General features: G+C 42.9%; 1 protein-coding gene across 3 annotated transcripts in view; it reads left to right on the plus strand.

The window, feature by feature from the left end:
• The first annotated feature begins 2,206 nt into the window (after positions 1-2,206).
• Positions 2,207-18,530, plus strand: part of DCX (doublecortin) — a 107,676-nt gene continuing 91,352 nt past the window's right edge. For 2 of the 3 annotated variants that reach the window (XM_081794096.1, XM_081794098.1), the window contains exons 1-3: positions 2,207-2,357; positions 4,359-4,744; positions 13,389-13,729. In XM_081794096.1, the coding sequence (XP_081650222.1) occupies positions 4,381-4,744; positions 13,389-13,729 (705 nt within the window). In that variant the 5' untranslated portion in view covers positions 2,207-2,357; positions 4,359-4,380. Of the gene's footprint in view, positions 2,358-2,391; positions 2,547-4,358; positions 4,745-13,388; positions 13,730-18,530 lie in introns of those variants that run through there. The other variant, XM_081794097.1, reaches the window with a different exon arrangement.

Here is an 18,530-nt window from a genome sequence, read left to right on the forward strand (position 1 = left end):
GTCTTCAAGCTCCTCAGAGGGCAGTGACCGATGTCTTAGACTCTGCATCTTGCCTGTGAGCACATGGTAATTACTCAAAACATCTTAGTGTCACTTTCCCCACAATGGGGTTGTTGTACGTTTTCTTCAGTGTCTTCACTCCACTGAGCCCTCAACATGGCTCTCCCTTGATCGTCAAAATTGACTTCCATACATACAGATGCGTTTTCTTGCTGGACTCTTGCCTGTGACCTCCTTTCTGCCAGTAATCCTTCTCCTTTGAGGAAGTGGGAGAAAACTCTTGATGGGTAGCTGAGAGTTCTTTGAAAGGAAATACGTTTGTGAGATGATCTAGTCCAGTTTTTGCAAAAGGTTTATCCATAAAACGTTAGTCGATGAGTTGCTCTGGAAAAAAAGGTTTTGAGCTTAAAAAAAAAAAAAAGCAGGAAGCCCTTTAGGCAAAATTGCCTTTTTGGAGACACATGCCACATTTAAAGTATATTAAAGGAAAAGTTTTATGGTAAAGAAAACAAATTTTGCCTATCCCACTACTTTTAAAAAAATTTCTTAACGTTTTATTTATTATTGAGAGACAGACACAGAGAGTGAGCAGGGGAGGGGCAGAGAGAGGGGGAGGCACAGAATCCGAAGCAGGCTCCAGGCTCCGAGCTGTCAGCACAGAGCCCGATGCGGGGCTCGAACTCACGGACTGCGAGATCATGACCTGAGCCGAAGTCAGACGCTCAGCTGACTGAGCCACCCAGGCGCCCCTAACTCCTGTATGTTTAAGTTTTATCATGCCATACATTCTTATATCCTCACCAGAAATAAAAAAAATTTTTTTTTTCTTTGAGTCCTTATACAAAATCAATTGCTATCCATTTATGGAACACTTCTGATGTGCAATAAAAAATGAAGACACTGGCCTTGCTGGACAAGGAAGCTGCAACCCTTATTTTGAGTTGCCCTATTTCCCTCTTCCTATTCCTTGATACTTCTCTGCCCCTGACCTGAATAACCCTGCGTTTTCAGGAGGTGGCCACAGTGTGAGGCAGAAAGAAATGGAAAAGAACACACCACACACGGGCGGTCCCCTGAGGCTACTTCTTTAGAAACCGGAAGAGCAGGCAGCAAGATGGGCAGCCTTGACTAGGCAGATTGCACACTGTGGCTGTCTGCCCCGATAATATAGACTGGAGGCTTGCTAAGCCAACACCTTCCATCAGGGAAGGAATATTATTTTTTATCCCACTTTGAGGCATCTTACAGTAAAACACATGCACGCACACAAAATGCTTACCTATTAATCACCAACAGCTATATATTAAGAAGGAGGGTTAATTGTGTTAGGAATCAGATAGAAGATCATTACTGAGCAGGCTATTAGCTCTGACCTTCCTGGATGCCAAGAGAAAATGGAGTCATGATGGTTCAAGGTGCTACCCATTAATGCATGCAGCCTTGGTTGTGAAGATGGTAGCCTGCCCCTACTTTAGTCTCTCATCTTTCTCTTCTTTTGTTTTATAGTCTGGCCTGATTTAATAAATTGAATTTGGTGGGTTCCTTCCCTTTTATAAGGTATTTGATCTGAAGAAGACAATTAGCAACACGTAGGAAGTTTGAGGAGAGACTAATATGCATCTCACACTTCACATGGCAAGGTCTCTGGGTTGGACTTGAACTCTCAAACTCTCAAAGGCAAATGCCCCAGATTCCATTAGCTAGATTACTACAGCAAGCTATAAGGTCTTTGGGATCCTTTTCCTCCATCCCCCATGAAGTTCTGGAAGTACTGGCCTTTGTCTTATGCTTTTCATACTCCCTCATAGTGTATTCCACTGACCTTATTTCAAAAACAACCAGGTGTTGGGTGCGTGAACTAAGATGCCTTCAAGAGTGTTTTGTCTCAAGAAGGTGAAAGGGAGAGAGCTACAATTTCTAAGAAGCCTGGTTGGACTCTCTGAGCCTGGTCCCCAGGCAGAATAGGCTAAGGTTTTGGCCAAGTGAAATCGCCAGTTCCTTTTTAAAAAAAAAAGCAGGGGGTAGGGGGTGGGGAGGGCTAGCACATTGCTCATTAGAACATTCTGCATTTGCCTGTGCGATCTTTTTGCTACCCTGCAATTTCCTGTTGGTTATAAATGAAACCTTCCGAGCTGTTAATGCAGCCTGTGAATTGAAAAAAAAGCATGTAATTAATCATAGGAGTTGGGGGGGATTCACTAAGCCTGAGTTATAGGGGAGAAGCTGGACAAGGCACTAGGACCTAGAAGGCATCTATCCACCCTGGCAGGAATTTCTTGCTTGGAGCTCAGACAACAAAGGCATAGAGAGATTGGTTTTCTTTCTCTCAGCATCTCCACCCAACCAGCAGAAAACCGGTGAGTGGGGCTTTCCAGTGATTTTCAGGCAGAATGTAACAGATGTCAAACGGGAAAAGCACAAGGCAAAGCGCTTGCTCTAGCTCTTTCTCTTTCTCTCCTTCTCCTTCTCTGAATTTTTTTTTTTTATTTTGCCTTATCCTATCGGATTTTTTCCTAAGCCTCTACCTGGGATTTTCCTTTGGAAAAGTGAGTTTGATGTTCCTTTGTTTTCACTGTGATGAATAATAGTTTAGAGTAATACCACCCCTGATCCTAAAGCAAAGCCAAGTGTTACTCGCATGCCTGGGGAAATGCTTGCTACTTGTATTGAGGAGGTGGGGTCTCTTACCACTGCAGGTTGTCTGACAGAGACAATGCTGAGCTCAGCACAGGTCATGGTGACATTGGAAGAAAAGGGGGACCGAGCCTGGCAAACCTACTAGACACCCGTCCTCCTTTATCTCCTGTCCTCCTGGTCCCTTGCAAATTTCTCGATGTGGCAGTGTGTAGCAGCTGAGCCCTGCTTGCTTTGTGAGTCCTTTTATCCCCATCTGTGAGATGCATGTTAATAGTTTGGTTCATAGGCTATGGTCACTACCTTTGCTAGCGCTTGAGGCTTCTGTTGTGTTTGGTTTCATGATTTCATTTCTTTCTTTCTTTCTTTCTTTTTCTTTCTTTCTTTCTTTCTTTCTCTCTCTCTTTTTTCTTTCTTTCTTCTTTTTTCTCTTTCCTTTCTTTTCCCTTCCTTTCCTTTTCTTCTTTCTTTCTTTCTTTCTTTCTTCCTTTTCCTTTCCTCATTTCTTTCTTTCTCTTTCTTTCTTTCTTCCTTTCTTCCTTTTCCTTTCCTTTCCTCATTTCTTTCTTTCTCTTTCTTTCTTTCTTTCTTTCTTTCTCTCTCTCTCTGGTTCAGCAGAAAGGGAAAAAATAAATCTGACAGATGACCATCTTTTGCCTCAGCTAATGCACCTGGGCAATAGACAAGTTTGGGGTGAATTGCCCGCTGTGAGGGCAAAATGCCCCTTCAGTCAGGGTAGAAATACAGAACAATGAAAGGTGTGCTTGTTTCTGAAGGTCCCATATGCTTTTCAGGGACTCATTTGGGAATCTTTCAACAATTAAATTATTCCATTAAGAGGTGGGGCTGCATCGTTGGGGAGGGATCGTGCACATATTAAGAAACAAAAAAAAAAAAAAAAGGAAAGAAAGAAAAGGATTTTGTGACCAAATGGTGCCAGAGGGGGCGGGGGGAAGCAGAGCTGATAACTTGTTAAATAACTGATTTTTCTAATCCTTTTTTTCAGCTTATTTCTTATGAATGTCGGATAGCTGCACCAGCTTGGTGGGGAAAGGGTTTGATGAATAGCACAAAGACAGTAGCTACTCCCTGGAGGCTGTCCCTTTAAAGGAGAATCCTGGTTTATTCTGGGGGGAGGGGATGCACACATTAGGGTAGGAAAGAGGGTTGGGAATAAAATTAAAACATTCCCCGTTGTAGTCATTTGACTGAGGCACAAAGATTGCTTCCCAAACTGGAGATGCTAACCTCAGCTAGCGCCTTCTATTCTCTTTAAGGGGATCTTGTCAGGCTATGGATTCATTTACAACTGTTAGTCATGTGGGCATGTGTGAGGAAACAGATGCCAGTTTTAATGTATTTAGCCCGAAGTTACAATTTGATAGGAGCCACTGTCAATAAGTCCCAGGATTTTAAGCGATTTCAAAATCCCTCCCTCTCCTGTTTTGGAACAGTGCCCAAAGTGCCTCCTTCCCCATCTCCCACCCCAACCCCCCACCATCGCCAGCACCCCCTCAGCCCCTCCTTCTTCTCTATTAAGATCAATATTCCTGCAGGTCAGGGGCAAGCAGCAGATGGGTCACAGGCTTTTTTCAAGCAGTTCTTTTCACAAGCAGCAGATTGCAGAACTGGATCTGGCTAATATTTGAATTCTTTTCTTTTTTTTTTCCCCCGCCCTGCCCCTCTTTCTTTGCCTCCCCTCACCCCCTTTGTCCAACACTCAGGTCTCTGAGGTTCCACCAAAATATGGAACTTGATTTTGGACATTTTGACGAAAGAGACAAGACATCCAGGAACATGCGAGGCTCACGGATGAATGGGCTGCCCAGCCCCACTCACAGCGCCCATTGTAGCTTCTACCGAACCAGAACCTTGCAGGCACTGAGCAACGAGAAGAAAGCCAAGAAGGTACGTTTCTACCGCAATGGGGACCGCTACTTCAAGGGGATTGTGTACGCTGTGTCCTCTGACCGTTTTCGCAGCTTTGACGCCTTGCTGGCTGACCTGACTCGATCTCTGTCTGACAACATCAACCTGCCTCAGGGAGTGCGTTACATTTACACCATTGATGGATCCAGGAAAATCGGAAGCATGGATGAACTGGAGGAAGGTAATTTCAAGGGTGGTGGCTCTTGGTGGGAGGTGGCATCGTTGGCTATGGTTACATTTCTTGGAGTTCATGGGAAAAAAAAAATTAGGAATTATGTTTGTCAGAGCACCAGGTCGATGCCGAGACTCTCTGATCCTATAGGCATCGACAGACCATTAGCCATTGCTCTTCATGGCCTTTAGTCTCTGCTGGTGTTGGAGCGTGGATGGCAGTGATAATGCATTGTGCTCATCTGTCAGGGTACAAAGGAAAATCTGAATTGTGTCATTTACTCTGGATCTTGTTCATAGTCAATTCTAAGTAGCATTACTGAGGCAGACCATGAACTCCTTAGGGCTGTAAAATGAAGAAGGAACTTTGGTTGGGTTAACAGAAAGGTATCCAAATATCCTTTGAGCTGCTGAGAGACTGTGAATTGCTGCGCATGGAAGTAGGCGTCCTAAAAGCAGGACTTCCTGGACATATTCATAAAGGATTATCCTTTTAGGTAAGTGGTCACTGCTCAGCTGTTGCTTCTAAAAAGCCCACTTCAGGGTGTGTCCCTAAGGCTGAGGTCATTGAGAGAAATACCAAAGAAAGCTGTAGGTATGTCTGGTATTTTAATAAAGACTATTCCTATTAGAATAGGAACTGACTCACTGTACCTAAGTCCCTTTAAATCCTCTCTAGAGTTTGGTTCTACAATCGGATTTTATGACTATGTTGCTGAAAACCCAAAAAACCTGGTACACTCTCAAAAAGCAGGGACATCTCAGCTCTTACCAAAACCTTGCTCATCCACGATGCCTTTCTCTGTGGTTATGTAGAAGATTGATCTTGGGACACGTGCTTAATACTGTACGTTATCAAGTCAATTATATGGTGGATGCCTCCCTATCCCCACTTTTAAATCGCTATAACATGGAATCCGTTTAACCTGACACGGTGCTTTAAAGGACAGCTTCGAGGGACGGTGATCATGCAAATGGCCCTCCCCAAACCCTTTCCTCCACCCCTCTAGCCCCACCTCCTCACCCCTTCCATTCCCTGAGGAAAGGTGAGTTTAGAGCAGGCAGATCTCTAGGGAAGCCAGATTATGAAGCAGCCAACAAGGAATGAGAAACAGCGCATTAAATGACTTGGTGTGGGAGTGCCCCGCCTCTGCTTCACTGCTTCTAGCTTTCTTGTGTTCTTAGACAAAGGAGCATGAGGGCTTCCCTTGCACAAGACCATGTTCTCGCAAGTCGCTGCTGTTTCTCAGGCCAGGTCAAGTGACTTGGGGCCAGTTGCTGATAAGAGACAGTGTCCATACGGCTACTGGCTCTGGGTCTCATGGTTCAAGTCTGAGGTTTTTCCACATAACTGACTTTGAAAAACAATGCTAAGAAGGCTCAGATTATTTGATCGTGTGCCGGATGACCAGGCGGAGGTCAATCTGAGACTTTTTCTGAACATGCAAGGATTGACTATCCTAGCACGTATCTTAAAGGAGAGACAGGGCAAACTAGAAGGACTTGGCCCGAGGTTGAGGGAGCTGTCCAACAGAGTAATTGATAGGGTGTGCATCTTTTGTCACTGTAAAACCCATGTGTCAGTCGAATCTGAGGGGTGCCTCCGTCATAATTTTCACAAACAAAGCACCTTGAATCACCCAGTATGTCCTCATTGCCACTAGTTGTGATTTGTTAAAGGCCATGACAGATGCTAAGGCAGAATTCTGAACCAAGGGACATTGTATTTCGAGTAGGAATTAGAATGTTCTTGTGTCTGATCTAAGAGAAGTGTCATGCACAGATTTCCCCCCTCCCCAGATCCATTTTTAACATATCTTGCTCAAGGACAAGCCCTTGATATTGATTTTTTTCCCTAGATGTGTGTGTGTGTGTGTGTGTGTATGTGTATGTGTATGTTTTGTGATAATCTCAGTTCGAAATAGATAATAAATGTAATTTTGAAGACTGCACCCTTTCTCCTGACCCTTTTGAGTCCTGCTAGATTGGACTCTTCCCCTGGGTGCATTGGTAGTGCTTCCTGGGTTATACAGAATGTAAAGAAGTCTCACTCGCATTTATTCATGTATCATCTTCATCCACAAGCTGCAGTGACCTCCCAGTCCTTAGTACTGCTCATTCAGTCAAGGAAATTCTGGGGTATCTCTAAGATAATATTGAGAAATGTGGCCAGCTTTCCCACTGCTGCAGAGCCAGATGGGAAAGGGCACTGGGGATGAGGAAGATAAAGAAGAAGAAGGTTTTTTTCTCTCCTGTTTTGCCCTTTAGAACTACTCTTCTAGGAATGGAGGGCAGAAGCCCCTCACTTTGTTCTCCATTGGAAGAGGTTGAATGAAAGATTAAGAATATTCATGCACACTGTTCCCCAAGAGACTTCACGCTGAAAAAGTTTGGAAAGATCCCTGATGAAGAATCAGAGGCAGCAGGTTCTAGTCTTAGAGGCAGAAGGTTATTGCAGGAAAAGGAGTCTTTGGAATCAGATTTGTTTCCAATCCAAGATCTGCCACCTGCTAGCTGGTGTGACCTTGGGGAAACCATGTAGACTCCCTGAGCCTCAGTTTTTCATCTGTAAAGTGGGAATAGCTGCTTTGAGGATTAAATAAGAAAACGGGTATGAAGCGTTTACTATTATTCCTGATATACAGGAATAAAGGGTAGCTATGACTGTTGAGTTGTCCTAGTTTATAGCTGGTTAGCTACATAACTTATCGTCATGGTAAATAATGTTCTCCTTTGTAAAACAGCATTTTTGAAGAAAAATGCCATTTTAAGGTATAATTTACACAATGTAAAAATCACCCATTTAGGTGTACAATTCAATGATTTTTTTAATTTTAAAATTTTTAAAAAATAATTTTTAAGTTTATTTATTTTTGAGAGACAGAAAGAGAGATAGAGAGAGAGGGAGAGAGAGAATCCCAAGCAGGCTCCACACTGTCATTCCAGAGCCCAATGCAGGGCTTGAACCCATGACCCATGAGATCAATCAAGAGTCAGACGCTCAACCAACTGAGCCACCCAGGCACCCCTACAATTCAATGATTTTTAGAAAATTTACCAAGTGATGCAGCCATCATCATAATCTAATTTTAGATAACTCTCGTCACCCCAAACGGAAACCCTGTACCAGTTAGCTGTCATTGTCCATTTCCCTCACTCTCTCCAGTCCTAGGCAACAACTTACCTACTCTTTGTCTCCATAGATTTGCTTATTATATAAACTGAATCATATACCATATGATCTTTTGTGACTGGCTTATTTCCCTTAGAAAAGTGTTTTTAAGGTTTATTCATGTTATATCATGTATCAACACTTTTGTCCCTCTTATTGAGGAATAATACTCCATTGTATGTATGAACCACATCTTGTGTATCTATTGTAACATTTGTGTGAGACTAGTAACACCTGCCTTCTTTACCTATCAGGGTGGTTGTGAGGATATAATTAGATAATAGCTATGGAAACGCATCGACGAGGTAAAGCTATAGCTACAAGGTATTATTGTTAATGATGTAAAAAAATAAAGCAATGATGATGACACTACTGAGGGGGTCAGTGGGATTCCAGACCCCGTGGGATGGCCAGTGCCTCCCAAACCTGGCTGCCTTTCAGATTCTTTCAGAGATTCAGGAAAATATCAATTCCTGGGTCATACCCCAGATCTATTGAATCAGAATCCCCAGGGCTAGGGCTGCAGACTCTATGTTTTTAACAAATCTCCCCAGGTGATCTTTTAAACTTGAGAAATACTGGATTAGGTGATCCTGATGGTCCCTTTCAGCTAACTACAGTGATGGGAGTTCCTAGGAGTGAAGAAGTCCTTGGTTTGGTTTGGTTTTGTTTTTTTCCTTTGTAGACCTTAAAGGAATAATGGAGCATGGAACATACGGTTTCCAAATGGCCACTTTGTTAAATATTTAGAAAAAAATAAAATGAAATAAAAAACAATTGGTATTGGTTAATAATCACTCTGGCCTGTTACACTCCTTGTCTAATGCCTCTAGTCTACTGTTTGCTGCTAGATGCTGAAAGTCGCAAGGGTGACATTTTGGACCCAAATCAGGTTATTTATCTCAGCTTTTCCACAGCTCTTTGGGTACACAAGGAGTCTTAGTGAAGCCATGTAGGCTGTGGTCGTATTATGTGTTAGTCATATTCCCAGTGGGTCAATGAATGTGACTCTTCCTTTTGTCTTGCTTAGTCTTTCATTGCAAAATCATTCTCCTTCCCTTCCTGCCCAGTTCCTTCCTCACTTCCTTGTGAGTACCCAGATCAATCTTCGGGGTATTATTCTGAGCATTATTACGTGGAGCATGGGACAGAATATTGACAATTGGGACCGTCTTGCTGGAAAATCTGAGTTGAACAGTGACATCAGTTATGATCCAGACCCTTTGCCATAACTCATTTGAGATGAGATGAGATGAGATGAGATGAGATGAGATGGAACCACCTTCTCACTAACTTATCCTCTAGCTCCTAAAGCAAGCACATTGCCAAAGAGAAGGATTTAAAGACACCTGGGGGACAGGTACCTCATTAATAGATAGGATAATACAATGCAGTATCATTTAATATTTTCCTTCTTGAATGAGGAAGTTCTGGAAAAGGGGAGAAAGCCCAGGCAGAAGTGTTTTCACACTGAGAAAATATGAGTGTATTTCATGTTTTTGAAAATGGAGCCATCCTGAAAATGAAGGGAGGTGGACATTAGATCATCTTTAAAAAAATGTTTTTTAATGTTTATTATTTTTGAGAGAGAGAGAGAGAGAGAGAGAAGGGGAGGGGCAGAGACAGAGGAAGACACAGAATCCGAAGCAGGCTCCAGGCTCTGTGCTGTTAGCACAGAACCCGATGCGGAGCTTGAACTCAGAAACCACAAGATCATGACCTGAGCGGAAGTCGGACGCTTAACCGGCTGAGCCACCCGGGCGCCCCGACATTAGATCATCTTGAGCCCATATCCTGTTCCCTTCCTGCCCTTTCAGCTGTGCTTCCATGACTTCATTTCCTTACCCTCTTTCCCCCTGAAACAGATCGTCAGTTCCAGCAAATTGTCACCTTGCCTGGCTCTGGCTTTCTTTCTAGGCTCCCAATGGGTGGGAAATGGCCCCTGCAAGCTGTGGCAGGATTGGAACCCAGCTGTGTAAAGGTGCAATACACCTCATCCAGCTCCAAGTGCCAGGCAGCTGGACGGGCAGGAAGCACCCAGCTCTGGCAGCAGACGTTGCAGATGTTTGCAAAATGAGAACAAGGAAGCCTTGGTCTAGAGACGCAGCAGCACGTTTGATGTCTTTCCAGTGGTACAAGTGGAGAGTCCTCGGTAGTGGGCGCCTATTTCTTTAAAGTTTAATGACCCTCATAACGTTACCTCCTCCAGTCTTTTGGGGATGGAAAAGAGAAGAAAATTCCTTCTCGTAGATCTTTAGGTCTGGAAGGAACTGAGATGTCACCTAGTGTAATACCTTCAATTTATAGATGGAAAAGCTGAGACTTTGAGATTAAATGATTTGCTGAGGTCCCACAGCTCCCAAAGGCCTGATTGGGACTGGGATTCAGGGTCTGACTTCCCAAATTGCTGCCCTTGACCACTGTAAATATCCTGCCCTCTGGTCAGGGATGTTTGATTACAGGGGAGGCTATGCATGTGTGGGGACAAGAGTTGTGGGAGAAATCTCGGTACCTGCCCCTCAATTTTGCTGTGAACCTAGAACTGCACTAAAAAGTATAAAGTCTTAAAAGGATCCTGCCCTCAGCATGCATCATCAGTGGCACCACGTGGCTTCGCTGGGTGTTAACCATGGAGTCCTACATGTGACTTTTTCAGCAACTGGATACTTCCTCTTATCCAGTAGGAAATTGTTATGTTCGAGGCATGAGACCTGGGTAGTGGTCATGTTATATACATGATTATAGCTCAGTTCCAAGATGGCTGCTGCTGCTTCTTTCTTTTTTCTTTCCTTGGGCTTTTACTCCTCCTCTTTTCATCTCCTTCCCCTCAGCTCTTTCTTCCTCCTTGCTTCTTTCCTCTTTCTTTCTTGTTCTCTCTCTATTCTTTCAGATGAGGGCCTTAATGATAACCATAGCTAGAGTTTCTCAAGTGTTTCCCATGCACTAGGCTCTGGGCTCAGCAGTTTCTATCCATCATCTCATTTGTGCCTCACCACAACCTTACGAGGTAGGTATTGTTATTATCATTCCTACTTTGCAGACAAGTTACTGAAGCTGGGGGAGGTTAGGTAACTTGCTCAAGGGCACACATCTAGGAAGTATTGGAGACCCTATTCTGACTGACATCACATCAGCTGCTCTTTTTCCATTACTCCATGTTGAGGCCAAAAGGAGAGAGTGGAGAGACTAAAATGTACTGTTGGAAGGTGCTCAACATAGATTTGGCTGAGAGCTGGGCCCTCTGGAAAGTTCTTGGTGCCATATGATACTATAGCTGTCTGCCATCATGTTCATTTTCATCTGGGGGTTGTTAATCATACTCATAGTTCAGAGGCTTAAGAGGTTTAAGACATGGGAGCAAAATAAGTCCAGAGTCCTAATAGGGCTACACAGCTGACTCTCCAGAGGAGACTGTAGATGAGTGAAATCATAAATATATAGCCTCACACATTTCTACACCACCAGTTGTCAGAGTTTTAAAGTACTTGACAAGTTATGGAAAACATCTGACTTAAAGGCACTAACCTCTTGGAAGGTACCCGTGAATCTGGTGGAGTGCTAAGGCAACGGGCCATCTCGAAGGGTGTGGGGGGATATTGGCTGTGAGTAGATGGGGGAATTGAGCGGGCTCCTTCACCCCTTAAAGTCCCAAATTAAAGACCCTAGCCTCTAATCCCTTGGGTTAGGTTGGATTTGCCAGCAAGGGAGCGAGAGAGTTTAGGGTTTCTTTCGACTGAGTTCTTTGACTACTCCATCCTGGGTGTGCGTATGTGCACCACGTGGGAGAGGACGCCTACGTTCACCTACAAACCTCCCCCTGGCCCCCTGACAAGACAAAACACCAATGGCCTCTTGGACTCAGAGCAGTGTTGGAAGCCACTCACCCTTCCCCTTCACAAACACACATAAATGTCCTCAAAGGTGCCCTAGAGAATCTGACTGAATCTTCTCTCATCACTAACTGAAAAATTTATTAATTAACATGACTTAAAGGATTTGGCGCTGCAGCAAAGCAATCAATATTTGCAAAAGGAGGGAATTATCAGCCCGGTGTTTCTGAATGTCCCTGCATGGTTCTCCCGCTGAGACCAAAGGAAGAAGAGCCATCAGTCCGTAATTGTGTGTAATGCTTTCTTTGCACTGGCTAGGGTTGACCAACTTATTTATTTAGAATTGTTACTGATGAGTTAAGCCTGATTAACTCACACTAGTTTTCTGCAGCTTGACCTCTGGATGAACTTCTATATACCTTCAGGCTAATGTGTTTTACTCAACAAATTCAACCTTTTCCAATACTCTCTCCTCCAGGCTGAGCCTACCTCTCTTCCTCTTTTCTCCAGCTTCTAGTCCCAGGTGTCTACTCCCCGCCACTGCCTTGCCTCCGGCCCCGGTGTTCCTTCCGCTGTATTAGTCATTTCCTGTAGCCCAAGATAAATGTGAAAAGTACACTAGATTCCTCCAATCCATAAATCTAGCTGTATAACATATTCTTACATCTTCACCTCCTTACTTGTGGCAGCCAAGGGTGAGTCCTGGTGAAGAGAGCCTTGAACACACAGATGGAGTGTGTAGCATTGGGGAAGATGGAAAGATGAGGGGTGGGTGGTAGAAACAGGGGAAAGTATTTCTCAAGCAACAGCTAGATTTGCAAACACAAGCAACGGGGTGTGTGTGTGTGTGTGCGCGCGCGCGCACGAGCACGCGCATGTTGTTATTCAGGCAGTTTCTCCACTTTGATGTGGAGATGAGCAGTAGAGGACACAATTGTATATATATATATATATATATATATATATACACACATATATATATATATATATATTCACCACACACATACATTTCACATTTCAATATTCCACTGCTTAGCCACATACCCTGTGCAAAGGACAATCTGGCTTCTTGGCAGGTATGTACTATATGCCCAATGTACAAGGATACTTGGGTCACTTTAACTTGGGATAAACTATTAATTTTGAAAGTTCTCCCTGGTTTATAATATAACCATGGAATGTGGCTATGAGTCCAGAAATAGGACAGGAACATTAAGAAATAGAAACATGTTAAAAACACTCCAGTAATGCCCCTGAATATCAACAAACATCCTAGAAATTAACATAAACATTTCAAATGCAATAAAATCGTATCAAACTCTACACTCTGGATGGAAACAAACATACTAGAAATGAACATAAACATTTCAATTGCAATAGAACCGTATCAAGCGAGACAACCCTGCTTGTTAGATTATACTTAGATGTATGGGTTCATTGTCCTTAAAACCCTTAGCTTTATAGGATTTTTCAGCTCTTGAATTTGAATGATCCAAGTTTTAGAGAGAGAGCCCAGTAAGAAATTGTGCCTACAGTTGGCTATTATCACCGTTATCTCCAAAAGCACTACTCCAAGGTCAATGTGCATTAGTTTGGTTAGAATGGTCCACATATCGGCTGTGGAACTAATCACCACTTATTTCTTCCCTTAGGGGAAAGCTATGTTTGCTCCTCAGACAACTTCTTTAAAAAGGTGGAGTACACCAAGAATGTCAATCCCAACTGGTCTGTCAATGTGAAGACATCCGCCAATATGAAAGCCCCCCAATCCCTGGCTAGTAGCAACAGTGCCCAGGCCAGAGAGAACAAGGACTTTGTGCGCCCCAAACTGGTGACCATCATTCGCAGCGGGGTGAAGCCTCGGAAGGCTGTGCGTGTGCTTCTGAACAAGAAGACAGCCCACTCTTTTGAGCAAGTCCTCACTGACATCACTGAAGCCATCAAGCTGGAGACCGGGGTTGTCAAAAAACTCTACACTCTGGATGGAAAACAGGTAGGTACTTTTTTTTTTTTTTTAAAGTACTCTTCTTCTCAGTTGTTCTAAATGCCTGGATGACCATCCTGCACCTCAGGCATCATTTCTGGTTGGGGTCTCTTCCTCCGCCTCCCATCATCCCTACCTGATATTTCGGGTATCATTTGGAAGAAAGGTCTTTTCAGCAGACAAAACATTGGACTAGAAATCTGAGGCTTTGAAATTCAATCTGCTTTTGTCTCATCAAGTAGGATGGTCACTTAGCCTCAGCTTTCTTATCTGCTGAGTAAGGGACCTAGAACCTAGATCCTACACGTTCTTATAAATCTGAATGTGGCTATCACGTGATGCAACCTTGATCACTCAATGCGTATGCCTAGAAATGAGATTTGCCGGCTCATTTCTTCTTAGATGGCCTTAGGTTGGTATTCAGCATCCATTGTGGTGAAAAGAGGTTGAAGTAGCCCTCATGTTCTGTGGAAGGACTCGGATACAGGGGAAGCACTGAAGTCTCTGGTTCCTTGTCTTTGCCTCACACTAGACCACATTTTTCCTTTCTCCCTTTTCCGTGTGACATGGCTGTCTTAATTTGGTTCCACTGATGGTTTTGTGTGAGAAAGGGACTATTTCAGGATCCTAAAATTAGCCCAAGAAAGATGCTGCCATCTGTTCCTCTCCAAATCAGGTTCTTCATGTCATTGGTTATGCTACTAAAGTGCCACCTATATTAATATCTGGGAAAGAATGCAGCCAGGCGTCTCCATCAGACAGATGTACCATTCTCTTGAGCATAGGGAGCTGTAAATGTATGACAAAATATGTTCCAAGAGAATTGGAACAGTGGCTGGTTCTGTTAGCTCTAAAGAGAATCCTGGTCCCCCATGAGAGAAGACAACTGCGGATTATTATTGGTCCATACTCCCTACCTTCTTAAAATACCTTTGGTGTGTACGCAATTATATAGATTCTGGAGAAGCAGATTCACTCTACATCAGAATGACTGATGAGTGTTCAAATGCAGAACTGTGTCTCCTCCCATGATTTCTGACATATACTGAATGCTGCAAGAGTTTAAATCTCTGGTAAAACTCAAACTCACATATTTGGGAATGTTTCTAAATTTGTGACTTTTACATGTTCCTCATTCTGTGATCTGAGTGATACCTGGACGCATTGGTTGAATGTGATTTGTGTTTGTTGTACCAAAGCAACGAATTTACCTGCCATGGGAAAAGTCCCAACTCCAAGCATCTCTTAAAGAGGATCTCTTTCCTGAGGACCAAGTACATAATAAACAGGAGCTTCCCAGGAGCAGGCGGAATCATTGGACACCTCATCTTGGGGAAATAGAAGCCAGGGGTTTTAGGATCATTGGATCTTAGCGTTGACAGTGACCTTAGAAGCCATGACATTTAATCTCCCACCTATGGCAAGGATATACTCTGCAACCATTTCAATTTCATAAGACAGCCTATCCCACTGTTGAAAACCTGTGATTTTTAGAAAGATTTTCCTTATATCGGGCATAAGTCCATATCTCTATACCTTCAGCCTCTTGGAGTAACGTGTGGCAAATACAAATCAAGGACTTAAGACTGAGATTCAGAAGACCTGGTTTTTATTATAATATTGCAACTCACTATGTGACCCTTGGGTTAATCACTTAACTTTCCGAAGCCTCCCACTTCTCTATACAAGGGGGCTGATGACACCTGCCCTACCCATGCTCACAGAATTCACCTGAAGATCAAAAGAAACAATGGATACGAAAGCACTTTGTAAATTAAAACACAAGATGTAAATATGTATGCATACGATTTGCCATTAAACCAGGTATGTCAATTGCTAGACAATTTAGATATATATCTACAAATGTTAGTTCCTTTCCCTCTACTTTCCCTCCATCATTCTTAGCACAAATTCTCAGCATTTTATGGAGCTATACCACACCTTGGCATTCTGTGGTTGCTCTTAGTGGTAAATAAAGCCACACCTCCACCTCCTACGCGAGCAGGCTCCAAACCTGTGATGGGTGCATTTTAATCCTACAGCAGGCCACACAGAACAGCAAGCTTTCTCCAACTCCTTCAAGCATTGGCTCCCATTTCTTTGGGGACCACAGTATAAAATGTTAGTGTATGATATAGTGTGTGTCCCGAAACATCAGGAGCAGTGCTCAAGGGAATAGGACAAAGCTTTGTCAGACATCAGTACCTCTGAATACAGTTCCTTCTCCTTAAAATGTCTCTTTCTGCCTGCTTGGACCCCTGAGGGTTGTCTTTTAAGGCCTGTTTCAAATGTCATATTATCCCTGAAAACTTCTCTGTCTTCAGGTTCTTGCACCTCTGTGCAAGGTTAAAGCAATCTTCACCTTTTTTTTTTTTAATTCTCAGTTCTGATACATTGTGGAATCTCTATAAATGTTTGTTGATTGAACAGACTGACATAAAGCTATTCTAACTTGGCCTAGGTAGATGTTCTGAGATGTTCTGAGAAGCCCTCTGCATTCAGTGCCTCAGACACCATCTTTAGGTCTATCAGAAAAGATAGGAGGCTTCCAAAGGAGTGTGTGTGTTCCCCCTGGGGAGCTCCTATTTGTTACTTATGTGGAAGTCATGGCAAGTCATGGCAAGTTAAGGCAACATTTCCCAAAGTATATTGTAAAAACCGTCCCCATCTCCTGCTCCCCAGCAGCTTTTCATAAAAGGGTTCTGTGGTCAAATAATGTTGTGAAATGTTGCAAATTATAAGCCCTTCTTAGAGATTCATGGTGCTCATTGGCACATTAAATGTTCTGAGAAGTCCTGCAGAAAGGAAACCAATTTAATTAAGACCCACGATTTCCCCAATTTTATTTAACCACAAACACTTTTTTTTTAAATGGGATATACATGTATATATTCTGAAGAGCACACTAGGAAATGCTGTTTACAGAAGATGCTGAATGATTAGGAACTAACTACCCTAACCTCACTGGTTAGATTGGTAGGCATGGGTAACCCACAAATCAAACATTGTTGTGCGGTTACAGAAAGGACATTAAATAACAAAATTTGGGGGTGCAGGGACAAACCTACTAATTACAAAATAGGTGCTGAGTATACTGAAAGTTAGCCAAACTCAAAATCTTGGAGCCCAGCCCATTCCCCAATTCTGGTGATGACAGCTCTAATGTTAACACCTGTCAGTCACTTTGATTACTGGTGGGTATTCTTACTGCTTGGGAATATGATCTTCCTCAATGCAGGCTGAAGGCACATGTGTTGCAATGGTTTGGACGCGCTTGGATATTCCATGTCTGTCTTTGCCTAAATGTGGCACTAGGCAGAAAGGACAACGTATGGTCAAGGCTATTTGTTATGGAACATTTTAATCATGAAATCAAGGCCATCACTTGGATTTGGTCTTGCTTCAACTGGATCTCAGACTGACAAAAAATCACGTGGTTTTCTCCCCCTTTGTTTGAATAATGATCAGTTAAAACAGCCCAGTTGATTATTCCAGATTTATTGTTGCTTCTGCTCTTCTGTGTACAGTTTGATTGATTGGCTCACGCTGATTGACAAGAAATCTACGGACATGGCTGTCATCTCTTTCTCTCTGTTTTTATTTTGGATGGCTTTTGGAGCCCTTGGTCTTTTTAGGGCTTATGTTTTTCCAGTATAGAAGACAGATTTCCTGACTCATTGCCCCTGAGATATTTGTGGTCTGTGTAGACAGAGGAACTAACCATCATCAGTACGAAGGGGTCCCAACTTATTCCTCACCTCAATAAGAAGTTGCTAATGAAATGAGGAGTCGACGGGGCCCTTGCTAATCTCATGGGCTATAATGGATTTCTAGGAGGTCAGGGAAAATATGAAGGGTTAGATGATGATGCATATTAGTTAACTCCCAGATGAGATTGGTTTTTTTTTTTTTTTTTGATTCTTTGGCAGCTGGAGTGGTTTTTGCAGTGTGTTGACAAAATTATCCAAATATTAATTTTCATGGTCAAGCCACACACTTATGCTTAAAGATCATGGATGTGTAAAAACTAGAACCCAAATTTCTGGTTCACTTGGTAGTAGTACTAGCTCAGTAACCTAGTCTTAAATTCATTTGTTTTAAACATTGTATTTATTTATGTATTTATTTATTTATTGAGAGAGGGAACGAGGGGCAGAGGAAGAGCGAGAGAGAGAGAATCTTAAGCAGGTTCCGTGTCCAGCACCGGGCCCAACGCAGGACTATATCTCACAACCGTTGAGTCATGACTTGAGCTGAAATCAAGAGTTGAACGCTTAACCGATTGAGCCACCCAGCACCCCCCAGCCTTACATTCATTTCTGTAAAGCATAGAGCATGGTGCTTCCATTGGAGATGCAGAGCTTTAATAATAGACTTCCAGCTTTTTGGCATCTTAAACAGGGGTGCAGCTGGTTCTCACACCATCCATATTCATGCTGCACTTATTGGCATCTCTGGTCTCAGTTTTGTCCACATGCAGGGTCTGTGCAGTCAAAGATTTATCACTGCCTCAAGACACGTGCCTAAGGGCTAAGTATGCCCTTTAGTATTTGTGTTACCTTTGTTAGGCCCATTTTCAATTGGGTGAATTTATTTTATGTCTCTATATCTTTCTAGTACCAACTACTTGGACCAGAATTTTAGGTCTCAGAAAAATAACATGAAAGGGTTTTAGGCTGATTCCAAGGTGACCCATAGCCTTGGGAGCTAGAACAGGAGTTTTAAGACATGTTTTGAACCATAAGATGATGAAATAGGAAAATGAGAGCACAGAGGATGTTTGAACGACTGTTAAGTATTCCAGAAAAAA

The sequence above is a fragment of the Panthera onca genome, chromosome X (assembly GCF_046562875.1).
Source record: "Panthera onca isolate mPanOnc1 chromosome X, mPanOnc1 haplotype 2, whole genome shotgun sequence".
Taxonomy (NCBI): domain Eukaryota; kingdom Metazoa; phylum Chordata; class Mammalia; order Carnivora; family Felidae; genus Panthera; species Panthera onca.